The 12700-nt window shown below is 39.3% G+C and overlaps 1 protein-coding gene across 3 annotated transcripts in view; it reads right to left on the bottom strand.

The window, feature by feature from the left end:
* The window catches only part of BTRC (beta-transducin repeat containing E3 ubiquitin protein ligase), a 115583-nt gene that overhangs the window by 79916 nt on the left and 22967 nt on the right, over nt 1–12700 (bottom strand). For 2 of the 3 annotated variants that reach the window (XM_066323684.1, XM_066323685.1), the window contains one exon: nt 7654–7761. The exons of the other annotated variant lie outside the window; for it this stretch is intronic. In XM_066323684.1, the coding sequence (XP_066179781.1) occupies nt 7654–7761 (108 nt within the window). The remainder of the gene's footprint in view (nt 1–7653; nt 7762–12700) is intronic. 3 annotated transcript variants of the gene reach the window in all.

Raw genomic sequence — 12700 nt, 5'->3', positions numbered from 1 at the left:
AAGAGTTGCTTCCTTTGTTTGTTGGATATAGGGTTGTATTTTGAGAGAGTAAATCACAGGGATTTTTTGTAGAAGGTAGGCAAAAGGCAATGGTTGATCTTGCTATGTACAGACACGATTGAGAAAACGCCACAATGGTACCAAATTATATTGGTAGTCATTTAAGAACTAGACCTGAGCCCTAAATCAATATTTGGGTATGATCAATGAGTTACTTGGACATTTCATTCACGATGGCTACTAGAAGAAATCTACCTGACTACTTAGAAAGGGAGCCAGCAAGACTGACAACCTGATTTTTTTCTTATACTTGCACACACACACAGAGAGATATTTATATATGTAAATATATAAATAAAATGCTAGACAGAAATAACTACAAGCATAAATAAAATCAGAAAAACAGAATTCCCAAAGTATAAACTTCTTTGGGAATTCTCCTCAAAAAGCAACAAAAACCTGTTTCAGATATTTAACAAAAAAATCTGCATTTTATTTTAGGGGGCAGCTGGTTGTTAAATAACTTTAAGTATAATTGAAAATTGCTAAAATTTCTGCATTTGGTAGCAATTTTGCTAATTCTTAGTGATGAAGAGAAGTCTTGTTTAACATCACCAGACATAGGGCAAGTGTACAAGCATCATAAAAAAGAATCATGCATATCACAGAGTACTGGTTATGTATTTTCACAAGGAAAGTTTAATTTTACTTGGTTTGCAGAGTATTCTAGCAAATTATTTTTTATTTCCAATGTAACAAAATATAAGAAACCATTAAAGCGAAACAAATACTATCTTGTCTCTGATATGGTTTATGTTTATGAGAATGATCTACCAAACACAGATAAAACTGAGTGAAAATAGCTGAGATTTTATGGAAAAGTGAGTCATCTGGTTATCTGCAGAGGAAAGAATACAGGAAAGAGAATATCTGAGTATTTTTACACGCTATGTAAGTAACAGCCAACAGATATCAAACAAAATAAGAAGAAACCCACCCAACGCAGTGTAGGAAAGTACTTCTCCAAGCTATGAATTTTAAGATTTATCAAGTGCATTTCTACTGAGAGTGTTTGGGTTGATGGCCTGAAATTTTGCATATTTCACCTTATTTCAAAGAAGAAATATTTTATTTTGTTCTCCTTATACAGAATTATTCAGAACTACCTCTGCATATTTCCTAAGAATGACTGAATTCTAACATTGGCTTAAATTTAGATGCTGGATAAGAAAGTATTTAATTTTAATTTCTATTTCATTTCAATTTAAATTCTCCAAATTTGCGGTAAAATTCCATATTTGCATTTTAAAATCAAAATTATTGGTGTTATCTCTTCGTCAGTTTTTGCACAAATAGGTACAGCTTGATCTTGTGCCATCGGCTCCCTCTGAAGCCCTCGCTGCCTGTGGAGCCCGTCAAATCCAAAGCGATGATGGAGCGATTTACAGGGACTAGGCTGCATCTAAACGCACTGGACCATCTGTGACTGGGTGCGAGGGGTCCGCAGCGGGGTGCCCTCAGAGCCTCCCCTGTCCATAGCAAGGGAAAAGGTGCAGACTTTGGAGGCGCACGGGGGAGCGGCGGGGCTGTCAGCGAGGCAGCCGAGCCCTGCGGCCGCGGAGCCCCGGGGCTGCAGTTCCGGGCGCGGCCGGGGGAGCGCAGCACAGTCCGCGCCATGGCCCGGCCCCCGCCCCGCGCCGCGCCCGCGCGGCACCGCGCACACACGGCCCCTTCTAATTCAATTAGCGCAGCCTGCAACTCCAGAAAAGAGTAATTCAATTAGTGCATTGTGGAGCTCCACAGTACCTCCAAGCAGATGTTCGCAATCCTGAGGAACCGGAGCTAGCTTTAAAGATACCTGTATGCCTCCAACGCGGCGCTGCATATGCTGTTTGTCACTACGGCTTTACACACCTTCCTGACTCCTAACGAGGGAGGAAGGAAAACTCGGATGAGTTTTGTTTCATTTTTTAAGCCAAACAGCCAAACTGGTGCTGATGTGCTAGAAACCTTGCCCACACCTTAGCGGGAAAAGCACATCAGAATTAACCGGACCATCACTACCGAGGCTGAAGGAGGGGGAGACCTTGTAGCTAAGATGCATTTTAAATTAATCATTGTACTGGACACACTGGGGTGGTATTTCTCAGTGAGAGATATTGTCACACCTCTTGATACTCAGATTAAAGAGCTAATACAAGCACATGGAACTTTTGAGGATCAATGTGGGTGCAGAACACATACTGATATCTTTTACTAAATGTAATTACTCAATGTAATTAAGAAATTGGTGACATGCTACAAAAAAACAACCAAACCCATCCCAGTGATCCACAAAGAGAGATTTCTTTCTCGTCCCCTTCATTTCTTTGTCAGCTGAAAGGAAGAAAATATCTCTTGCTGTTGCTACTACCCGAGAGCTGAGATCTTGGAGCACACCCTTGGCAGTTCCCTGAGTTTGGTGCGCTCCCCAGCATCACTCAGCGTCTGCACAGGGCACACCACCAGCCAGACAAGGTCACCAGATTTAAAGAGGGATAAATCCAGAATATGTTTAAGAAAGCTCTTCTGTAGTCACTGGGCACTTTATTTAGAGAAATCACCAGCGAGGTTAACCATCATGGTCTTCCTACAGTGAAGCTCCCTGAAAAGTCTGAGCTACAAATGGGGCTGGAGTCAAACACAAAAATTATGCAATTTGGTTTCATTTCTGCTCCTTCTTGTATCATCTCTCACGCCTTTATAATTGCTCCTGCCAGGTGGTAAAATGAGGAAAACCAGAAAAGACTGCTGCTGAACACCTCCAACAGGAAACTTTGCTTAAAAAACCAGGTGTCACATTGTGGCAGTTCAATATTTCATAGCCAATACAAGCAATGTGCAACAGCACTGCAACTTTAAATCTTTGCCTCCTGTGTCAGTCTATCTCCTCTCATTGTAATGCCAAAGGGAACAGCAATCAGAGTGGAGATGTTCAACGTGATAGAGGTCAGGACACCAGTGGATCAACGTACCAGAAACACGACCTTGTTTATTTTTTTCCCCAGTATTATTGTTTACAGGGTGCTTTGCTCATGTACCTTGTGGTTCTTAGCTAAAAGATGAAATTACAGCCCAGGATGAAGCGCTCAGGCACACATCCAATTTGTGTTTCCATCTCAGAAAACAAAAAGCTTCTGAGGCCCTCAGGCTGCCATTCAAACTTGGAGAGGCTGACATTTTTAACAGCATGAACCACAGACTGGCAGAGGAATGATCTAATGCATTTCTGACTTGTCAATCAAAGATCTCACCTCTGCTGTCTTGTAAACAGTTGGGGGCCACCTAACTACATTCACAACCAGGGCAGAGCCTGCTGCCAGCCGGGGGGTGCTGGAGCCACATGCTCTGGCTATTAGTCACCAAAATTAGGATTCTGCTTTAGAGGTGCACTGTAAACAGCCCCCGGGCAGGTTTCACACAGCCACTGGCAGAGTGAGAGGGGTGAATACAAAGCAGGCTTAGTGTCTCCATGCTGATGGAGCCTATGACTGGACACCCCATATCTTTCCCAATTAGAGACAGAACTATGCACACCAGCAAAACACTGGCTCCAAAGGCAAACAATTTCCTTCAAACGTATTTCTCACAAACGCACTTCTGAGCATGCAGTTTGCCCACCTCAAGACTCTAGCTCTAACCTCCTGTATAACCAGAAATGATGTACTACTACTCATATTTACACTGTAGTTCCAGCAATAAAATGTCAACTTCTAACACAAAAGTGCATGAGCAGGCTGAAGGAAATTTACAGATGCAACTGTTTCTACCAATACACTGAAAATGCTTCTTTAACTAATATTCCACTTCATAACACAAATATAAACATTAGGAAAAAACAATGTAACAGTAATTTGAAAAATAAGTTTATGTCTGTCTCACAGGGACAACAGACTTCTACCACTACATACCTTTCACATTTTTTGCATACTTTTCTGCAAAAGTAATCTCAGTGCATAGAGGTCACATCCACACCGCACAGCCTCAGGTGCACTCCCTTTTGCTTCAATTTGCCTAGCACAGTGCACCCATGCCTTCCTCCCTAGGAGCTTTTAGCCCACACTGAGGAAGTCTCACACACGTGCTCACTTCTGCAAAACCAGGTTGAAGCTCATCCCCTTCACCTGACAAACCCTGATGGCCAAGATCTTCAGGTAAAACAAAATGCTAATTTATGACATTTTATAGAGACACTTCTGTATTCAGTAAGATGCTACTACCTCCATCACAGAAGTTAATCCTCCCCTTTGATTACATGTTACAGAAACAGAAATTTTAGATTTGGCAAAATAAAGCTGACAAGAAAACTCCGTTCTTCTCCTGTGTCAAGGCTCCAGACAAAGGTAGTAAAAGCATGACTCTTGCCCTAAGAAGTTTACAATCTAAACAGAAGCTGGTATTTGTGTTGGCCATGAATTAGGTAAAAAGGTAGAGGTGCACTGCTCTCTGTGATTACGGTGATACATAAAAGTCTTTGGCAAGACTTTTAAATTCCTCTTCAAGCCTCCTCATTTATACAACAGCATACAGAAATGAATTCAAGGAAATACTTTGGTCTTCTGCAAATCTGGAAGGATTAATATAATCATTCCCTTGGCATACTTGATGGGTGTAATTGTAAATTTGAATTTTCAAAGAGCTGTAACTATGAGAAGCAACAAAAATAGAGCCTTGTGAACATGCAGGGAAAAATATTTTAACACAGAAAGTAATTAACTTCACATGGAAAATGTCATGCAAACAGACACCTGTTGGCACACCTAGAAACTTCCATAGCAAAAATTCCTAAGAAAAAAAGAGTATATTCTGCATAATTCATTTTTTATTATTAGGAGACTCTACATGCAACCTAAATTTCAGTTGCTCTGCAGAATAACAGTACTGTAAAATCTGGCATCCAAGACACTGAACATGGAATGGCTGGCCTTTTTCTCTCATTAAAATATCCTCTTGGACCATTTCCCACTGTGCCTTACAGGATTTCATGTTCCAATTTGCTGCCATCTTCCACCACGATTGCTATGAAATTCAGTAACACAGTAGACTGCCAGTTGCAAACCCCTTTGAGACAAAAGATGTAAAAAAGAACTGTTTCTAACTCCTTATTCCCCTATTCATGGGTTTATCCTTAAACCCTTTCCCAGTGCAGGATGAATGCCTAAAAACAGGGCTGAGGAACCAGAAGATCCTGTTTTCATACCTAAGTCTCCAATAATATAAACACAAAGAATAAAACCCAAGTTACCTGACATATTAACAGAATAATCTCTAAACCGACTCCCTGCCAATGCTTCCCATGAGGAGTCAGCAAGACTTTAACTGAGCTGTTCAAAAAGAGCATCTTTCCACATTTCTGTCTGAGCATCTGAAGGCAGCCACGTAAATAACTAGACAAATTCAGCAGTGACTAAGTAGCCTTCCAGATGGCATCTTCTCTTTTGCCACAAGCAAAGAACATTGATATGCTTCTCCAGTTACTTCAAGCTTGCTACGGAAAAAAGAAAGTAACTTAATATGAGAAAATTCACCGGGCTACAAGAAAGTCTTTAATGCCTTCCCAAAGATTTGATACCAGAAAAAAGCATTAAAGAATGATGAAATACTGCAACATCACTGCTTCAAGCAGGCTCCAAGCCACTCCCTTCTGCACTAGAAAATGCAGAAGCCATGCCTCAGAGGGGAGTTTTCTTCAAATCATGCAAGCTAATGAAGATCAATCAGAGCCCATTGAAAAAATGGATTGAAATGTGGATGACTCAGTGCTGCAGAAGCTGTTGCTGGCAATGTGGTTTCTTTCTCAACTGGCAGTAAATGTGTTCCTCAACACAGCAGTCAAGAGCTCAGAGAAGAGTACCAGTCTACCATTTCAGATGGCAAGTAGGACATACTTCCCCAAATCCTATAATCACTAAAAACACATGGAAATATCTCTCAAAATATGCAGAAATGTGAATCTCAGTCCTACCAGTATCCCAACACTATGAATGGTTGTTCAGCTGACTCATTTGATCCCAAATATCAATGCACTGCATTAGCAGGACAATTACTGTTCATAACTATCATTAGCAAGGATATCTTAAGCTAAAATTAATTAATTTCTCTTCACCTTTGTAATGTATATCTATTTTAAGTAATCAAAAATAATTCAAATGGAATGGCAGAAGTCTCAATTTGAGTTTATAAATTACTTTCCATATGCTGCTAAGCTTAAAGAGATCTGAGTTTTTATTCAACAGCCAAAAGCCCAAAATTCAGGCCCATCCGATTTAGTCAAATTATGCAAATCAGGATTAAGAGTCTAAACTCTGCCTGTTGTCTCTGGAGTCCTCTTAGACTAATAAAAAGTCATGTTTCCCCCTCCCCCACGGAAAGCTCCACTAAAAGCTTGGTGCAGCAAAGGAGGCCTGGCAGGACACCTTCCAGAGTCCATCAGTGCTACTGCTGTGTCAGCAAAAGAGTTGCAGCAAAATGATGCAAGACACTTAAACCTCCTCTGGGACTAAGAGGATTATTTCCACAGTACTATCCTAGCTGTGGGAGCAAGAAGTAAAACTTAAAATAATCTCTGCATGCTTTGCTTTAGAGGCACATAATGAACTTACCCCGAAACAAGTGAAAATTTTGGAAAGATTCTGGCCTGTTCTTTTTATCTGGTTTTGAAAGATACTGGTAAATAAAACTCTGCCACAGGTTAGGCCAGCAGCAGCAGCATAATCTAGCAGCATAAACCTTGAAGTAACATTCATGCTACCATAAGCTCAAATAAACATGCTTTTGACTGAGATACTTCTAAAGTCCCTTAGTCACTGCAGTTCATAAAATACCTCAGAGTTTCCAATGTGAATGTAACATCTCTGGAGCCCAGTCTCTGCTGTTACGTCCACATGACATGAAAAATGCTTGATGATCTTGAGAGCCTTGTCCAGATTTCTTGATGCTCACCCAGCACTTGTCTCACTCTTTCATGGGAGAATGTCTGCATTTTTTAAGATTCACTGGTCACCCCAAAGGGTCTGAACAAACTTGTTTGGCAGAAAGCTGACTCATGACAGAGAAAAGCCTGAATCTAACAAATTCAGAGATCAAAGGGGAAAAAAAAACCCGGTTTCCTTTATTTGCCTTTTGACTGACAGCTTACTTGGACAACAATTTTCTGTAGTCAAAATGTCCAGACTCCTGCTAACAAAGCTGAAGAAAGAATTGCTGGCATCAATTATCATCATGGCAATGAACTCACCCTCTCAGTCCTTTAAGTGGCACACAAAAAATTTAGATACGAGGGGAATCACAAATAGCCAGAATAACCAGATTGGAGACTGTGTGATGGATGCTGTTTGCCAGATATAATTAAGTGGTATCTTTCTGACACAATTTAAAGCAAATGAAAAAGATGATGGTATCAAGCCAATTTAGATAAAAATAATTATATCAAGATAAATGGAAATGCCCCAGCTGCCCTGAATCTACACAAGATGGGTTAAAATACCAGAGATCAGAATGACAGAGGAGAGGCATAGAGTATGAACCAGAATAAATAGAGGTCAAGCAGGCAAGTAAAGGAGATGCACAAGCACACAGATGGAGAGAAAAGGAGTGGGGAGAGACAGGAAGTACCTGGAAAGCTGGGAGTGCGCCAGTCCCTGGGTTATACAGGCATCGCAGCGAGGGCATGCTGTCCGCCAGGCTGGAGCAGCCCAGCCACAGAGATCTGGGCATAGAGCACTGCAGAGAAAGGACAACTATGAGATGGAACTGTATGAGACAGGATGGCACAGATTACAGGAACTTTTAAGGCTTAGCCAAATGGCATCAACACAACTGCCCTTTAAGAGAGCACTAACTGCATCTTTTCCTTGAGAGAAGCTTTACAGATGTCACAGTAGCAAGAAAAAAGCACTATGGATCAAGAAAGTAAATTTTGATTAATTTTCCACAACGTGTTGAGTTTTCCCAGTAATAAAAACTTTCTTTCCGATTAATTGGACCTCTTCTCCATCCACAGCAATGCTCCAGGCAGAACACAAGGCAAGCAATTTTGCAAGGAAAGCAGAAAAGTAAATGACAACTTTAACTGTAATAATTGCAGGGAAAGAAAAGGTTTGTGTTTTGTCTGTAAAGAGGATAAAAGGAAAAACCTATGATCCAAGGTGAATAGGAGTTGGTGACACTTGATACGAGTTTCGTGTTTCTGCTTGCCTTGTTGTTTGTTAAATAAAATACAATTATTATAATAAATTGATTCAGTTCCTACAAACAGAAATACAAAAAAGGAGCCAAAGCAGCCAATCAAGGAAAATACTAGCCATTTTGATAGTTAAAGCCATTACCCCTTGAAATAGAGAGCTGCTTATTCATTTTACACCACTACTATTAAATTTAGGGATGCATTATGATAGCAATTGCTTTTACCAGACACAGAGTTTTTGATGCCATAAGCACTACTGCATTTGTCTAATTACTGGCAAGGCAGGAAAAAACAAGTGTATTTTAAATTGGCAGATAGCCATGAAAACTGAAGGATGTGATAGATTAGCTGCTAGAGATTTTAAACCCTCATACTCTTTTTTTTGCAATCCTGCCCCTGCTTTTTTTTTTCTTTTTTTTTTAAATAGAGGGGGAGGGTATGGGAGGAAATTTGAGTGGAAAGGGCAGCTGGAATGGGTATGAAATGACAGCTGCCTTCTGAGCCACCGTTTCTTCCTGCTCTTGAGAGAGCCAGAAAACCTTGCACAATCTTGCACTAAAGGAGTATGTAAGAGCAACATAACCCATTTTGAATGAGCAGAAAGGTGATCACCAACATGCATAATCTGGTCCTGTGCAGACAGACAGAGAGATTAACCTTGTCTGTCACCACATTCTTTGCCATACTTTGTTGCAATTTACACTGCTGTTCCAGAAATAGTATTTAAGGACTGCTGAGGAATATAACCTCTAGAAATGTTCTCAATTGAAGTTTTTGATACCTTAAAATACTTTCCATTGCATTTTCATTAAAAAAAAAAAACAAAAACCAACAACCCAACCAGATAACTCTTTCCTTTACAAAGATACCGAAACTTAAGAATTTGAGTACACAGTAATACATATCTTATGAACTTCTATGCCATGCCCCTCCTGAGCTCAAAAAAATTACAGCCATGGTATTGTAACAAGCTACAAAAGTAACCCATACTTTTTTTGTCCACCATTCTTACCTCCCAAACAGCCCCACATATTAAAAAACCTTCCAAATGCCAAGCAGTCTTTTCTTTGCAACGTAATATGTACAGAAAGCTGTTGTGACAATAACTTTTTTTAAAAAAAATTAATACATGAAATGGACATCCATGGTTAAGCATTTCACCAATCTAATTTATTTAAATCAAAGTTGTTTATTATTCTCCAAGAACATCACGGTAACAGGAGATGCACTACATAGTCCCTCTGACAATGCAGAGCAAATTCACCAGGTAAGCATCAGCTGCTTACCATTACCCATCCCAGGATTCATAACATAATACAAAATAAATATGGGATGATTTTTTTTTTCCATACAGAGTTATCCAAGACTTGCAGCTATCATTTATTCCATATTCTCAAGCTTTCATGTTGCAATAATGAACTTAAAGAACTGACTGCCATTAAAACTGACTGACAAGTAAAAACTGACTGAAGCATGGAAAGGTGCAGAGGCAGGAAAAATGAGGAACGCTCTGTCAGTGGAATGGCAAGCTTAAGTTGACTCAAGGTTTACGTGAGATTACAGCTCAAGTCAGAGTCATTACAATCTGCAGGTAGGGTACTCAATTGTGCCAGGGAACTTACAAGGCAATGAAATGTCTTCCTCTAAAATTGCCACAATAACAAAGGAAAACACTGAAGGGCTATTCTGCAGAACTCTCTGTCCAACAGAGGATATCATTCCTCACCCATGCACTCCTGCCACTTAGTATTGTTCCAGAATTAGGAAATACGAAGTAAAAAAACTACCAAATACCTTAGATGACTTCTGAATCTCTTCCAATATATAACAAAATCTACATTAGTGATACAGTTCTGTTACCTATCCTAAAAATATAAGCGTGAAGTTGCACAGTGTGGAAGGAAATGTCATTCCGTACTTGCCTTTTACCTATTGAAGGAAGCAGACACTAAATTACTGTTGGTGACTGAAAGAGGCTTATTCACAAGCCTGAACAAAAGGCCCCAGGTGCTTCAATAGAAACAGCTTGTGTGTAAATCAGATGAGTGACCCAACAGAACAACTTCATTTAGAGCCTGATCTCTGAAAAATCTCAACAGCCTCTATCCCCATGCACTGAGCAAGCCACGTGTCAAACACTCACTTTTGTACTGTCAGCTCCACAAACAAGGGACTGGCCTCAATGTTCATGACTTGAAAGCTGACTGACAAAATCCTCTCCTGAACTCAAGTCAATCTACATCGATTCATCAAAACAAAGATACAGAGGCACAGTGCTTGGACTAGAGCCAAATGGGAATGCTGGTATTGCTTGCTAAGTACTGGGCCAGGATGCAATCTCTTTACTTTCCTAACTCCCAGCTGCATTAATACTTTGGATGTCTGCACAACTTTCAGACTCAGAGATGCAAAGCTTTTTATTTAGAAAAGCTAAGCATCTTTAATACACATTGAGTGGCATAAAGCAGGGAATTTTTTGATAAAAATCCCAATTTCTTTTTCCAATTGATTTTAAAATCCCACTCCCTGAACTCTGAAATGTATTTTCCCACTAAATAAACACAGGGAGTAGAGTTTCAAACAAGACCAGCATCCTCCTTCTGACAGAGGCTGGTTCCAGCTGCTCCACTGGTGATTCAAATGGGTTTGCCTTACTTTGAATTAAAATAGGCTAGAAGCATTCACAGCCACTGCCTGAGCTGAGTGGACAGTAACCATGAGCTGAAGGGAAGATGTATTTTAACCTATTCAATTACTCTTGTAATTATATTGCAAGAACATTTTTTGACTACATCAGATGTTCTGCCTCTAATAGTCTACCCTCTCTTCCAATTATCTGATGTCCTAAAGACAAATTTCAATACACACTCAATGGCTAAATTTTTGCCAGCACTAAAAATTGGTTATTTACTTTATTTGCTACTGCGTTACAAGATTATACCATTTCAGACTGGGTTTTTCTTATCAAATTTGTTCTCTTCTAGTCCTTCAGCAAATACAATATACTAGGGGTAACTAACACAGTTTTAGTAAATTGTGTTACAGGTCAGAAATATATCACCTTGTCCTGTAAAACTAAGTGGCTCTACATGAGGAAAAAAAAGTTCTTGGACTACTACAGTTCACAACTACAGTGCACAGGTATGAAAGCAGAACCTGAGTACACTGAGCTCACTGTAAAACAAGAATGACCAAAAGAAAATCAAACAATAATTGAAGGATATTTTCTTTATAGTCACTTCAGAGAAATTAATTAGACAGTAGTACAGAATTACTATCTCTAATTGTGGCACATTTTAAAATACTAAGGTATTACCTACTACCCCTGTGTGAACCCTGTAATGAACTTTATTTATGATAACCTGTGTACTTAAAACATCTTTGATTTACAGGCAGCCTAATATATTTTTGTGCATCTTCACAAGTTAGTGACAAAGCCAAAGAGGAAACCAAATTTTCTCCCCAAGGGCTGGTGTTTGGTGAACTGTATGTAAGATTAATTTCAGATGCTAACCACATCTATTTCAGTCCTTCCCTAGTTCAGAATTACTTCCCCTCTAGTACAGCATCCAGTGCCTCATGAAGGTGAACTCCAAAGATAAACCAATAACAATTTCTAACTCTTAAAAAAACCAAGATATGAGGGCAAAAGAAGTCCTAGAAATTCTACTGCCCAAACTGGAAAAAACATAAGGGATGCTCTGAAGAGTATTAGAAGTATGTAAACCAGACGCGAGCTTGATATGAGGAGACAGATCACCACTTCAGAAAGCAAATATGGGATGGCTGGCAAGATCAATTCTCCCTGAAAGTGTCTTTCACACTACTGTTTCCTGCATGCTCTATAAAACCTAATTCTCAGGAAATGCGCCCAAGGAATTTTAATCCTTTATCAAACACATGATCAGATCTTACTGGGATTCCTAATAATCGGAATTATTTTTATCACACACCACAAAAATGGGAGAACAAATCTCAATACTTTTCAATGTCACTCAGTTCCTTTTATATTTTTTTGGTTACATACTTAACTAAGCCAATGCCTAAAATATAACATACATCACTTTCACATTGTGTTCAGTCTGCACTATTCCTGTCACCACAGAATGCAACACATTGCATGAAACATATCAGATAAGGCAGCTGCTATTTACGTTACAAATGTTAGTCTCATGAAACTTAGTAACAATTCCAGAAATTTACTTCTGGCTAAAAAATTATTTTGGATCCTTTCTCTTGTCCACTTTTCATTCTTTTAACCTCTCACACACACATAAAAATGAAAAGGTATCTCTTATTTTTCTCTCTACTGCTCTGAGAGGTGTTTTCTGATTAAATATATAGAAGTATTAAAAAAATATATTCCCACTGCATCTTGTATACTTTCACAATTAAAAAATCTGCCATACATATTTCATTTTTTAGCTTTGGTAGCTCTTCTTATCTGAAAAAGAGTATATAATACACCTTCTAAAA

The sequence above is a fragment of the Sylvia atricapilla genome, chromosome 8 (genome assembly GCF_009819655.1).
Source record: "Sylvia atricapilla isolate bSylAtr1 chromosome 8, bSylAtr1.pri, whole genome shotgun sequence".
Lineage (NCBI taxonomy): Eukaryota > Metazoa > Chordata > Aves > Passeriformes > Sylviidae > Sylvia > Sylvia atricapilla.
This window is presented reverse-complemented; position numbering and strand designations above follow the sequence as displayed.